The 13895-nt window shown below is 45.9% G+C and overlaps 1 protein-coding gene across 3 annotated transcripts in view; it reads right to left on the bottom strand.

Annotated features, from left to right (window-relative positions):
• Nucleotides 1-8097: 8097 nt before the first annotated feature.
• Nucleotides 8098-13895, bottom strand: part of ALDH2 (aldehyde dehydrogenase 2 family (mitochondrial)) — a 53330-nt gene continuing 47532 nt past the window's right edge. For all 3 annotated transcript variants that reach the window (XM_011936643.1, XM_011936651.1, XM_011936635.1), the window contains 2 exons: nucleotides 13666-13780; nucleotides 8098-8543 (listed from right to left, as the gene is read on the bottom strand). In XM_011936643.1, coding sequence (XP_011792033.1) covers nucleotides 8511-8543; nucleotides 13666-13780 — 148 coding nt within the window. In that variant the 3' untranslated portion in view covers nucleotides 8098-8510. The remainder of the gene's footprint in view (nucleotides 8544-13665; nucleotides 13781-13895) is intronic.

Raw genomic sequence — 13895 nt, 5'->3', positions numbered from 1 at the left:
GGAAGCTGAGAAACTACTGGAGCATCAAGGCCAGGCAAAAACCCCTGATTCCATGTTCTTGGCCATGTTAGCCATAATGTCCTGTGCGGTATGTTTACCCTGTGCAGAGGCAAAAACATATTGGGCATATGTTCCCAATCTCCCAGTAGTGCAACCTATACTTTGGAGTGACACTCCTCCTGAGATTTATCATGATCAGGGATTGTGGGCTCCAGGACCCCAACTCCCCCGACATAGAACAGTTAGGCTCTCAGAACAACGTCATTAATTATAGCACCCCACTAGAAGGACTCCCTTTGTGTATCACTACAAAGACGTTGCTCAACCATAGCTGTCTTATAATTCAAGCTCAAGAGAGGTTGAGTCATTATGGAAAAGTCATGTACCTATTAAGTCTTGGTTCTATTAATGTAACTGGTGTGCTAACCAACCATTCCCAGCCCAATCGCCCTAATTGTGCTGACTATATGGAATGGATTCCTTTTGATAGTTCCTACCCACCTCCATGGACCCAGTATCTTGGCCCACTGGCTAGAAAACAATCTATGGTAAGTGGAGACATTGTGGATTGGGGACCTAAAGGTCAACTATATGGAAAACATGAAAATCAGAAATCATGGCACAAACTTTGCTGGCATGGGTGGCAAGCTTTTAATGCTTCTTCTTTATATCGCACCGGGATCCAATCCCAGTCTGCCACCCAGATGGCTTGGCATGGAGCAGGCTTTAGCCCGCCTCTTCCTCAGCGGCATTATCTAGGGAGGAAAGGACCAATCCAAGAGACATTATGGAAGGCAGCACTCCCATTTATGAATGGCAGCATCTGGGATGGGATACTATCCAATAATAGCAATAGTAAGCAACACAGTCTTAATGTTATGTTTGTAAAGAATATCACCACTTGATTTATAGTTTATGTTTTTTTTTTTTTTTTTTGAGACGGAGTCTTGCTCTGTCGCCCGGGCTGGAGTGCAGTGGCCAGATCTCAGCTCACTGCAACCTCCGCCTCCCGGGTTTACGCCATTCTCCTGCCTCAGCCTCCCGAGTAGCTGGGACTACAGGCGCCCGCCACCTCGCCCGGCTAGTTTTTTGTATTTTTTAGTAGAGACGGGGTTTCACAGTGTTAGCCAGGATGGTCTCGATCTCCTGACCTCGTGATCCGCCCGTCTTGGCCTCCCAAAGTGCTGGGATTACAGGCTTGAGCCACCGCGCCCGTATAGTTTGTGTTTTTAATCCTTATGTCTTTTTGGCAGCTAAGAAGGACCAGCTCCAGGTAAACAATACCCAGTTGACCTGTAAATCTTGCCAGTTATATCACTGCATTAACCATAGTACACTGCACACACATAATATCTCTACTTTGATTATTTCAGGTTGCATCCCTGGGCTATGGATTCCTGTTAATCTGTCTGAGCCTTGGGCTACCACCCCTGCTTTGCACTTCATGAAACAACTTTTAACTCATCTTACTCATTGTGTCCATAAAGCCTTAGGCATCATAATTTTTGCTATTGTTTCCTTGGTCACATTAATAACTTCTGTTGTGATGTCCTCTGTAACTTTGCATAGTTCTATTCAAACAACTCAGTACGTGGAAAACTGGATGCGTACAGCCAAACAAGTGTGGCTGCTTCACAATAAAATTAACACTGAGTTACAAACTGAAGTGGCAATGTTGAAATCCATGGTTCTATGGTTAGAAGAACAAGTACAAAGCTTGCAATTGCAACAGCAGTTGCACCATCATTTTAATCACACTCATATTTGTGTAACCAACTTAGAATATAACCAAAGTGAGTATCCGTGGAACCTCGTGAAAGCCCATTTGCAGGGAGCTTGCACATCCAACATCACCTTTGATATTGGTCAATTACAAAACAAAATTCTTGATTTAAATAAACAAACTCAAGAGTTTCAGCCTTCTTTAGAAGACTGAACCGAATTCCAGCAAGGCCTGGAGAGCCTCAACCCTTGGACCTATCTAAAGCACCTCGTTAACATCTTATATGTAGTCCTTGCAATAATGTTGTTTTTTTCTCTGTCTTCTGTTCACAGTCTGTAAAACTGGATGGACCGCCAATCAGAAAATGTGAGCTGCCCAGCCTGGCCTTACATTCTTTCAATTAATTCATAAACAGAAAGGGGGAAATGTAGAGAGCCGAATGCCCATGGGTCGTGACCAACTCAGCATTCCACTGAGGCTATATGATCAAACAGCAAACTGTTTATCATGAATGCAAAATGTGGGCAAACTCACTTCTGCTTTAGCCGCCAGAAGGTTTGCTGAGGGCAATCGCACCCTGGCGCTGTGCACCTTGAGGTTATTTATTGGGACATCTAGAGCCTACTGTTCAAAGAATGCAGTCTTGCGAGCCTGCTGTGACTCAGGCTGCTGACCAACAACCACCCTCTCTTCTTCCCTATCTCCTTTACCCAATAAATACAAAGGGCTCTAAAGCTCAGGGCCCTTGGTCACTAGAAGCAAGGAGCCCTCTGGCCCCTTCTTTCAAATATACTCTTTGGTCTTTATCTTTATTCCTGCATTCGTCCCCCTTTGTTCAGTCCAACAGAGGTTAGGTCCACCTCACCTTTTGAACAACCAGCTCTTGCGTGAACTTATTACCATGGGGGAGGACACCAAGCCATTCATGAGGGATCCACCCCCATGATCCTAACACCTCATACCTTGCCCCACCTCCAACACTGAATATTACATTTTAACATGAGATTTTGAGGGGATACATATCCAAACTTTATCAGAGAGGTGACTTCAAATGTTCAGGTGCATGACATTTTGACATAGCTTTAAAAATAAGCTATTAGGTCTGTGCACAGTGTCTCATGCCTGTAATCCTAGCACTTGAGAGGCCAAGCCAGCAGGATGACTTGAGGCCAGGAGTTCGAGATCAGCCTGAGCAACATAGCAAGACCCCATCTCTCTCTCTCTCTCTCAAGAAAAAAAAAAAAGAAAAAAATACATATGCATGGTAGTGCACGCCTATAATCCCAGCTACTCAGGAGGCTGAGTTGGGAGGATCGCTTGAGACCAGAAGTTCAAGACCAGCCTAAACAACACAGTGAGATCCCATCTCTACAAAAAATAAGCCATTAGACTCTCGGCTTATTATTATTATTATTATTATTATTATTATTGCCAGGTATCCTCACTGTTACTCCTGGCATGGAAGATATAGTAGGAGTCATAGATGGCTGTAGGTCAGGTGCTGTCTCACAGGTAAACCACATATCACCAGGCATCACATCTATGCTCTCACTCTAGTGTATGTATATTGTAACCCCTTCTATGTACCAAAGCAGGAGGATCACTTCAAGCCAGAGCTGAAGACCAGCCTGAGCTACATATTGAAACCCTGACTCTCCAAAAATAATTAGCTGAGTGTGCTTGTAGTACCAGCTATTTGGGAGGCTGAGGCAGAAGAATCACCTGAGCCTAGAGGGTAGAGGCTACAGTGAGCTATGATCGCACCACTGCACTCCAGCCTGGATGACAGAGTGAGACCCTGTCACTAAAAAAAATAAAAAATAAAAATATTTTTAAAAAGCTCTTGAGAAGACTCTAAGTACAGTTCCTGGCATGTAGTGGGTGCACAGTTAATACTTCTTCTTGGGGCCACAGGATTGGGCATCAGATTTACATTTCACTGAAACTTTCTTTACCATCTGTATCTATTTGCTTTTCAAAAATGTAAATAAAATCAATACAAATGAACAAAGGTCAGTTCTGTTTTATCCTTCACAGAATAAGCCAAATGAGAGTTGGAAGTGACTTCAGCGACTGTGAGGAAATGGAAACTTAGAGGTTGTGTGGTTTGCCCAAGTTCCCCTGACCAGCTCTGGGACCCTGTGTTTTTTTTCAGTTGAAGTGAAATTCACATAACATAGAATTTACTTTCTTTTTTTTTGAGACAGAGTCTGTCTGTGTCACCCAGGCTGGAGTGCAGTGGCACAATCTTGGCTAACCGCAACCTCTGCCTCCCAGGTTCAAGTGATTCTCCTGCCTCAGCCTCCCGAGTAGCTGGGCATGTGCTACCAAGCCCAGCTAATTTTTTGTATTTTTAGTAGAAATGGGGTTTCATCATGTTGGCCAGGCTGGTCTTGAACTCCTGGCCTCAGGTAGTCCACCTGCTTCAGTGTCCCAAAGTGTTAAGATTACAGGCATGAGTCACGGCACCTGGCCACTTTTTTTTTCTTTTTTTTTTGAGACAGAGTCTCGCTCTGTCACCCAGGTGGAGTGCAGTGGTGCGATCTTGGCTCACTACAACCTCCGCCTCCCGGGTTCAAGCAATTCTCCTGCCTCAGCCTCCCGAGTAGCTGGGAGTACAGGTGCCAGGTACCATGCCCGGCTAATTTTTGTATTTTGGGCAAAATTACAAAGAGATGGGGTTTAACCATGTTGGCCAGGCTAGTCTCGAATTTTTGACCTCATGTGATCCACCCACCTCGGCCTCCCAAAGTGTTGGGATTACGGGCGGAAGCCACTGTGCCCGGCCTGAATTTACTGTTTTTAAGTGAGCAATTTGGTTGCATTTAGTAAATTCACAATGCTGTACAACCACCACCTGTATCTGGTTCCAAAACATTTTCATCACCCCAAAAAGGCACCCCACCCATTAGCAGTCACTCCCCATTGGTCCCTACTCAGGGCCCCCAGCAATCGACTTTCTCTATATATAGATTTGCCTATTCTGGACATTTCCTATAAGTGAAATCATACAGTCCTTCTCCTTTTGTGTCTGGCTTCTTTCACTCAGCACCATGTTTTCAAGGTTCACCCACATTGCAACATGCATCAGCACTTCCTGCCTTTTTATGGCTAAATAATATTCCATTGCATGGATATGTCACATTTTGTCTGTCCATTCATCTATTGATGGACATTTGGGTTGATTCCACCTTTGAGCTGTCATGAATAGTGCTGCTATGAAGGTTCGTGTACAAGTTTTTGTTGGGAGTCCGTTTTCAATTCTTTCGAGTCTGTGATCCTGGTTGTTGATTCCCTCATTACACTGCCTGCCAAATATACAGCCAAATTGTATGCAACACTGTTGGAAGGACACCGGTGGGAGGGACTGTCCTGTTACTTCTTGGAGAAATAGCATCTTAGTTCAATGTGTGTCCCACAAGGTGGCGCCCACACTTAGGAAGCTTCTCCGGGCTGAAGGAAAAGCTCTCTGTGCCCTCTGTGCAGCCAGAAGTGGAGGCTCTACCCAGAAGCAGCGGCTTTACACCTAATACTCCTGTGATTGACCCATATCCAAACACCCAGAGAGATTAGGTGGTTCATCACCTGAGAGCTTTGTTTTTACTTCAGACAGCTGTTTAAGGTTCTAATGTCACTAAAAGTGCAAGGAGATTAATGTGTCTAGGATGTCAAAATCAACATGATAGACATTTCTTCATATTTCGTTTCTTATCCGTTGGTTAAAAGAGCCAATTCTCTCACAGTTACAGTGAGTACAGCAGTCAATAAATATTATCTCTACTTTTTCCAGTTCACCCCTACCATGGGTCTTTGCAGTATTCTTTTCTTGTATTTTGTGGGTTTTTCAGAGATGGGGTCTCATTCTCAGTTGCAGTGAAGTGGCACGATCACAGCTCACTGCAGCCTCGACCTGCTGGGCTCAAGTGATCCTCCTACCTCAGCCTCCAGAGTAGCTGGGACCACAGGCACACATCACCACACCCGGCTAATTTTTGTATTTTTTTGTAGAGATGGGGTTTCACCATATTGGCCAGGCTGATCTTGAACTCATGGGCTGAAGCAAATCACCCACCTCAGCTTCCCAAAGTGCTGGGATTGCAGGCATGAGCCACAGTGCCTGACCTAAAATATTTTTTTTTTTTTTTTGAGACGGAGTCTTGCTCTGTCGCCTGGGCTGGAGTGCAGTGGCCGGATCTCAGCTCACTGCAAGCTCCGCCTCCCGGGTTCCCGCCATTCTCCTGCCTCAGCCTCCTGAGTAGCTGGGACTACAGGCACCCGCCACCACGCCCGGCTAGATTTTTGTATTTTTAGTAGAGACAGGGTTTCACCGTGTTAGCCAGGATGGTCTCGATCTCCTGACCTCGTGATCCGCCCGTTTCGGCCTCCCAAAGTGCTGGGATTACAGGCTTGAGCCACCGCGCCCGGCCTAAAATATTCTTAAATGATGCACTCTCCATACACAGAAAATCTTCCTAGAAGTAATCTCATCCTATATAATGAGATGAGGGTTAAGCTTGTGATAAAGTTAGGCATAAGGAGGGTATCACCCTAAATCCTGAGTAGTTAAAGAGGAGTTTGCTGTAGTTTGGGGAGTATATTGAAAATACATTGTCGGCCAGGCACGGTGGCTCACGCTTGTAATCCCAGTACTCTGGGAGGCAGAGGTGGGTGGATTACCTGAGGTCAGGCCTTCAACACCAGCCTGGCCAACATGGCAAAACCCCGTCTCTACTAAAAATACAAAAATTAGCTGGGGATGGTGGTGCATACCTATAATCCCAGCTACTCAAGAGGCTGAGGCAGGAGAATTGCTCCAACCTAGGAGGCAGAGGTTGCAGTGAGCCAAGATCACGTCACTGCACTCCAGCCTGGGCGACAGACTGAGACTCAGTCTCAAAAAAAAAAAAAAATACATTGTCAAGACTGTCAAATCAGAGAGTGGTGTTTTACATGATGGTAGAGACTGCTGATTGCCCTCTTGAACCCAGCTTCCATTTCTTCTTTTTCTTATTTTATTTATATTTTGAGACAGAGTTTCACTCTTGTTGCCCAGGCTGGAGGGCAATGAAGCAATCTTGACTCACCGCAACCTCTGCCTCCCAGGTTCAAGCGATTCTCCTGCCTTAGCCTCCCGAGTAGCTGGGATTACAGGCATGCACCACCGTGCCCAGTGAGTTTTTTTTTTTTTTTTTGTATTTTCAGTCGAGATGCGGTTTCTCCCTGTTGGTCAGGCTGGTCTGGAACTCCCAACCTCAGGTGACCTGCCCGCCTTGGCCTCCCAAAGTGCTGGAATTATAGGCGTGAGCCACTGTGTCTGGCCTTTGACAGGTATCTTGACTAGAGGAAGATAGTGTTCTGGGTGGGAGACTCAAGAGGTCTGATTACTGAAGATACAGATCTCACTTAAACTGAGTAAACTGACATCTGGTTTCCAAATCAATCTATTATGAAATTGGCCAATGTCACTTCTATTTGGCCTGATCAAGTTTTTACTAAAAACTGAACTGGGCACAGTGGCTCACGCCTGTAATCCCAACACCTTAGAAGGCTGAGGCGGGAGGATCACTTGAGTCCAGCAGTTTGAAAACAGCCTGGGCAACATAACAAAACCCCATCTCCACAAAAAAATACAAACATTAGCCCAGGAAGCTGAGGCAGGAGGATCTCTTGAGCCCAGGAGGCTGAGGCAGCAGTGAGCTATGATTGCGCCACTGCACTCCAGCGTAGAAGACACAGCAAGACCTTGTCTCAAAAAAAAAAAAAAAAATTGAGAACACTGGACATTCAGTGTCTCTTTTCTGGCTTACCTCTCCCCTCTCTTGGGCATCATGTTTAGGTTTTGTCTCTAGAGCACATCTCAGAGCCTACTATGGGTAAACAGGCCAGAAGTTAAATGCATGAAACATTCAAGCACATTCTTATTGGTGTAATTAAAATAAAAAACTAAATACATGAAACAGAAGCTGTTTACTCACAGCGGAGGAGGAGCAGAAATCATAACCAGTGTGCCATATCATTACTGCCTGCCAGCGTTTCCTTGGGCTATTTTATTATTTTTGTTGAGATGGAGTCTCCTCTGACTCCCAGTCTCGAGTGCAGTGGCACGATCTCTACTCCCTGCAACCTCCATCTCCCAGGTTCAAGCAATTTTCCTGCCTCAGCCTCCCAAGTAGCTTGTAAGTGCCAGCCACCAGGCCTGGCTACTTTTTGTATTTTTAGTAGAGACAGGGTTTCACTGTGTTGGCCAGGATGGTCTCAAACTCCTGACCTCGAGTGATCTACCTGCCTCAGCTTCCCAAAGTGCTGGGATTACAGGGGTGAGCCACCACGCCCCGCCTTCCTTTGGTTATTGAGATGGACAAAGAGTTACCTAGTAAGTTAAGAGCAGCTTGTTTTTAATGAATCTTAGCCCAGAATACAAAGCAGGGTGTAGCAGTTGCCTTCATGCTGATATAATTGTAAACAATGGCTTTCTCTTCCCCTATAAACTCAAGTTACAGGAAGCGTTTCAGAGAGAGGATAAGACATTTGAATCTATTTTTTAAAAATGCACCTTGAAAGCTAGCAGTATTGTTGTCATTTAAAAGGTTTCTCATAGGTTTCTCTTACCCTCAGCCAATCCACCATGTTTATCAATTCAAATTCTAGAACTTTCTTGACCCAAGAGATTTTGTAGGAAGAATTTTTCTTTTCAGATATTCAGCACGCAAGGATCATTTTTCTTGGTTTTGTCGCTGATCTTGCTGAACTTTCCATCAATGGCTGAGGGAGGAAGCCCACATGGTTCTTATGAGTTCTTCTGAGGCACTTTGATTGTGATCTGTAAGGGGGACAGAGAACTGTTAGATCTTCCTGTTTGCCTGTGATCTGTAGGCACCCTCAGCTAGTTGCTGACTGAGTGTGAGCAGAAAGGGCTTTTCTTTTTTTTCCCCCAGGCTGGAATGTAGGAGTGCAATCACAGCTCACTACAGCCTTGACCTCCTGGCTCAAGCGATCCTCCCACCTCAGCCTCCCAAGTAGCTAGAACTACAGGCATGCACTGTAACACCCAGCTAACTTTTTGTATTTTTATTAGAGATGGGGTCTCACTATGTTGCCCAGACTTGTCTTGAACTCCTGGGCTCAAGTGTTCTGCCTGTCTGGGCCTCCCAAAGTGCTGAGATTACAGGCGTGAGCCACCACACTTGGCCTGTAACTACGATTTTGATGAACAGTTATAGGCCAATGATGTCACAATTTCTATTTCAAATCTGGATCTTGCCCCTGGAGTTCCAAGCCCATCTCCCTAGATGTGTTCTCCACCTCACCTCTTGGGTTTGGACAGGCACCTCAAACACAACCCTAAAGAGAACCACAGTACTTCAGTGTTCTCTATCACAGGACTGGCGTCACCACTTAACCCCTCCTTGGAAATCTGGGCGCCATCTTTGATTCCTAGTTTTGCTTTTCCTCTCCATATCCAGAGTCACCAATCCTACTCCTGGCTTCCCGTCACATATACCCTCTTTTCTCCACCTGCACTGCACCACTCCAATCCAGACCACCATCATCTTTTTCCTTGGAGCAGTCTCCTGACAGCTCCCTCATTCCCCCCTCTTACCAGATGGTCCATTCTCCCTATGGCAAGCAGAGTGAGGTTTCTTACATTTGTTTTTTTTTTTTTGAGATGGAGTCTCGCTCTGTTGCCCAGGCTGGAGTGCAATGGCGCGATCTTGGCTAATTCTCCTGTCTCAGCCTCCCGAGTAGGTGGCACTACAGGCACCTGCAACCAAGCTCAGCTAATTTTTGTATTTTTAGTAGAGATGGGGTTTCATCTTGTTGGTCAGGCTGGTCTCGAACTCCTGACCTCAGGCGATTCACCTGCCTCGGCATCCCAAAGTGCTGGGATTACAGGCGTGAGCCACGGCACCTGGTCGCTTTCTTAAATTTTTAAACAACTTTCTTGAGATATGATTTACGCACAATCAAGTGTAATTGCTTTTAGAATATTTTAAGTTGTACAGTCATCATCATACTCCAATTTTAGAACATCTGCATCATCTCCAAAAGCAATCTTGCACCCATGAACAGCCACTCCCCATTCCCCATGCCCTGAACAACCAGTAATAAGTTTCTGTCTCTACAGATTAAGCAGAGCAATCTTTTAAAAATACAAATTGAGCAGGCCAGGCACAGTGATTCACACCTGTAATCCCAGAACTTTGGGAGGCCGAGGCGGGTAGATCACTTGAGGTCAGGAGTTCAAGATCAGTCTGGCCAACATGGTGAAACCCCATCTCTACAAATACAAAAAATCAGCCAGGTGTGGTGGCAGGCACCTGTAATCCCAGCTACTCAAGTGGCTGAGGCATGAGAATCCCTTGAGCCCGGGAGGCGGAGGTTGCAGTGAGCCAAGATCATGCCACTGCATTCCAGCCTGGGCAACAGAGTGAGACTCTCTGTCTCAGAAAAAAATAAAAATTGAGCCACGTAATTCTTCTACTAAAAATGCTCCCATAGCTGAGATCAAACTCCATTATCAAAGACATCAAACCCCACATCATGGCCAACAAGGGCCTGTGTATTCTGGCCCTGCTCTCTCCCCACTAACCACTACATCTTCCACCACCAGCAACTTTCCTGCAGTTCCTGGAAGAGCCGTATTTCTCGCCATCACAGCTCTTCCAGAGGTCATGCTCTTTGTCTAGAATGTTATTCTCTTCCTCCCTTCACCAAATCAACTTCCACTCATCCTTCAGGTATATCAGCTTGGATACCACCCTGTCATGTGGCCATCCTGGACGTCGCCTCCTTAACACTAGTCATGTGCCAAGATTTAAGAGTCTCCATCAACTGAAGTTGGACCTTTTATCCAATGCCATAACTCAAAGCCCAGCACAGGCTGTCCACCCACATGGCCATCTCTTGCTGCTGTGGGCTTTGCTCGGGCAGTGGATGAAGTGTACATGCTGGGAAGTGGGCAGGGCATACAGGAAACAAGACTGGCTGTGAGCTGCTCTTTGTCATAGCTTTACGGTTGGGACACAGAGGCTCATTCTACTGTTTTGTTTGTTTGTTTGTTTTTTGAGACAGACTCTTGCTCTGTTGCCCAGGCTGGAGTATAGTAGCGTGATCTCAGCTCACTGCAACCTCTGCCTCCCAGGTTCAGACAACTCTTGTCTCAGCCTCCTAAGTAGCTGGGACCACAGAAGCCTGTCACTAGCCTGGCCAATTTTTGCATTTTTAGTAGAGATGGAGTTTCACCATGTTGACCAGGCTGGTCTCGAACTCCTGACCTCAAGTGATCCGCCTACCTCGGCCTCCCAAAATGCTTGGGATTACAGGCATGAGCCACCATGCCTGGCCTCATTCTACCATTATACCTATTCTTTGCACATAGATTGGAAAGTTTCCACATTAAACAAGCAAACACGTTTAGTTGATTCCAGTGAGCTATTCAGAAACACAGGGTGTGTCCGCAGCCTCTCCAGTCTCAGGCTTGGCAATGTAGCCTTGAATGAGTCCTGTTTGCCTTTTCTCACCTGCTCTACAGCTGGCAGGCTTGCCGTGAGCCTCCTCTTTTCCAATCCTGGAAAGGCCAGCTCAACCCATTTACCTCTTCCTTAAACATCACTTGTGCTTATGTTTTCTGGTTAAACTATAATTAGTATTCACGGTAGATAGAAAATCATTTTCACTTTAATGTATTTCCCTGTTTTTTTTTTTTTTTAGACAGAGTCTCGCTCTGTCACCCAGGCTGGAGTGCAGTGGCGTGATCTTGGCTAACTGCAAGCTCCACCCCCAAGGTTCACACCATTCTCCCGCCTCAGCCTCCGGAGTAGCTGGGACTACAGGCTCCCACCACCACACCTGGCTAATTTTGTTTTTGTGTTTTTAATAGAGACGAGGTTTCACCATGTTAGCCAGGATGGTCTCAATCTCCTGACCTCGTGATCTGCCCACCTCAGCCTCCCAAAGTACTGGGATTACAGGTGTGAGCCACTGCGCCTGGCCTGTTTTGTCTTTTTTTGAGTCTCCCTCTGTTGCCAGGCTGGAGTGCAATGGTGCTCCTGACCTCGTGATCTGCCCGCCTCAGCCTTTCAAAGTGCTGGGATTACAGCCGTGAGCCACTGTGCCTGGCCATTTTGTATTTAATTAGATGGTGTCTCGCTACATTGCCAAATTAGTCTCTTATGAAATTGGCAAACACAACTCTTAATTTGGCCTGTCTGGTCTCGATCTCTTGACCTCGTGATCCACCCACTTCGGCCTCCCAAAGTGCTTGGATTATAGGTGTAAGCCACTGTGCCTGGCCATTTTGTTTTTAATTAGATGGTGTCTCGCTACATTGCCAAATTAGTCTCTTATGAAATTGGCAAACACAACTCTTAATTTGGCCTGTCCAAGTTTTTCAACTTACAGAACTGAGAGCCAGGCTGAGTGTGGTAGCTCACGCCTATAATCCCAGCACTTTGGGACCAAGGCAGGAGAATCGCTTGAGCCCAGGAGATTGAGACCAGCCTGGGTAACATAGTGAGATCCCATCTCTATAAGAAATAAAAAAATTAGTCAGGAATGGGCGATGTGCACCTGTAGTCCCAGCTACTTGGGAGACTGAGATGCGAGGATCACTTCAGCCCAGGAGGTGGAGGCTGCAGTGAGCTGTGATGGCACCAGTGCACTCCAGCCTGGTGATTCCAATCCTGGAAAGCCTTCTCAACCCATTTTCCAGGCTGGCTTCAAACGTGTGGCTCAAGCGATCCTCCCACCTCGGCCTCCCAAGAAGCTGGAACTAAAGGCATGCACCACTACACTCCACTTTTTCCTGTCTTTTTTTATATTTATAAGTAAATGTATCTGAGTATGTACATATACTCCAAAAGTTGAGCTTATACTGAATATATATTAGTTTGTATACTGTTTTTACTTTAAAGGCTAAGCATTTTCCATATCAAATATTCTACAAAAACATCGGTAACAGATACCTGTTACTCCTTGAATGGGGTGTTCCATAATTTATTGGGCATTAAGGTTACATCTGATATTCCCCTCTTAGAGATAAAGCAGTGAAGAACATTTATGGAAGGAATGCTTTCTTTTATTTCTGATGAGTCCTTCAGGCTCTATTCCAATCACTGAAGTTGCAAATCAAAGGAGATGGGTATGGTTATGGGCCTTGATATCTCATGCCTAATAGCTTATTTTTTTATTATTTATTTTTAAATATTTTTATTACTGTGGGAATTGCTCCATTCCAACCTAATAGCTCTTTTTTTTTTTTTTTTTTTTTTTGAGATGGGGTCTCGCTCTGTTACCCAGGCTGGAGTGCAATGGCACAATCTCAGCTTACTGCAACCTCCGCCTCCCAGGTTCAAATGATTCTCCTGCCTCAGCCTCCCAAGTAGCTGGAATTACAGGCGCACACCACCATGTCTGGCTAATTTTTGTATTTTTAGTAGAGACAAGGTTTCACCATGTTGGTCAGGCTGGTCTTGAACTCCTGACCTCGTGATCCACCCGCACTGGCCTCCCAAAGTGCTGGGATTACAGGTGTGAGCCATGGCGCCTGGCCAGCTGATTCTTACTAGAAGCTTTTCCTCTTGGCCTCACCCCCTGAGGTCTCTCCCTCTTCTCAGACTCTATAGGCCTTGACATATAACAAAGCCCAGCAAATGACTGCATAGGGCTGGTTGGGCACGTTCCTCGGTATTTCTCACAGGACAGAGCAGAGGCTGGGTCTTTACCCTCTCTTGTCACTTCTCAGGCTTAAAATGGGAAATTACTGGGAAACACTGATGGCCTCAAGCATGAGGGAGAGGCCAAAAGGTAGCCTGCCAAGCAGACCCTAAACCCCTGGCAAGCCCTGAGACCCCAACAGACCCTGATCCCCCAGCAGACTCTGAGCCACCAGCAGACCCTGAACCCCCAACAGGCCCTGAGCCCCCAGCAGGTCCCACACTCACAGTTTTCACTTCAGTGTATGCCTGCAGGCCATACTCGCCCAGCTCCCGGCCACTGCCCGACATCTTGTAGCCGCCAAAGGGTGACTGGGCTCCAAACACATCATAGCAGTTGATCCTGTAATTTGAAATGAGATTGCAGAAGCCACTCTTGGGGGTTATGGATTACACTCCCAGGATCCCCTGTATTGCCCCAAAGTCTGTATTTTATTTTTAACTTCAAAAAATATATA

The sequence above is a fragment of the Colobus angolensis genome, unplaced genomic scaffold, assembly GCF_000951035.1.
Source record: "Colobus angolensis palliatus isolate OR3802 unplaced genomic scaffold, Cang.pa_1.0 Scaffold10, whole genome shotgun sequence".
NCBI classification, from domain to species: Eukaryota; Metazoa; Chordata; class Mammalia; order Primates; family Cercopithecidae; genus Colobus; species Colobus angolensis.
The sequence above is the reverse complement of the archived record's forward strand: the minus strand, read 5'-3'. Positions and strand labels throughout refer to the sequence as shown.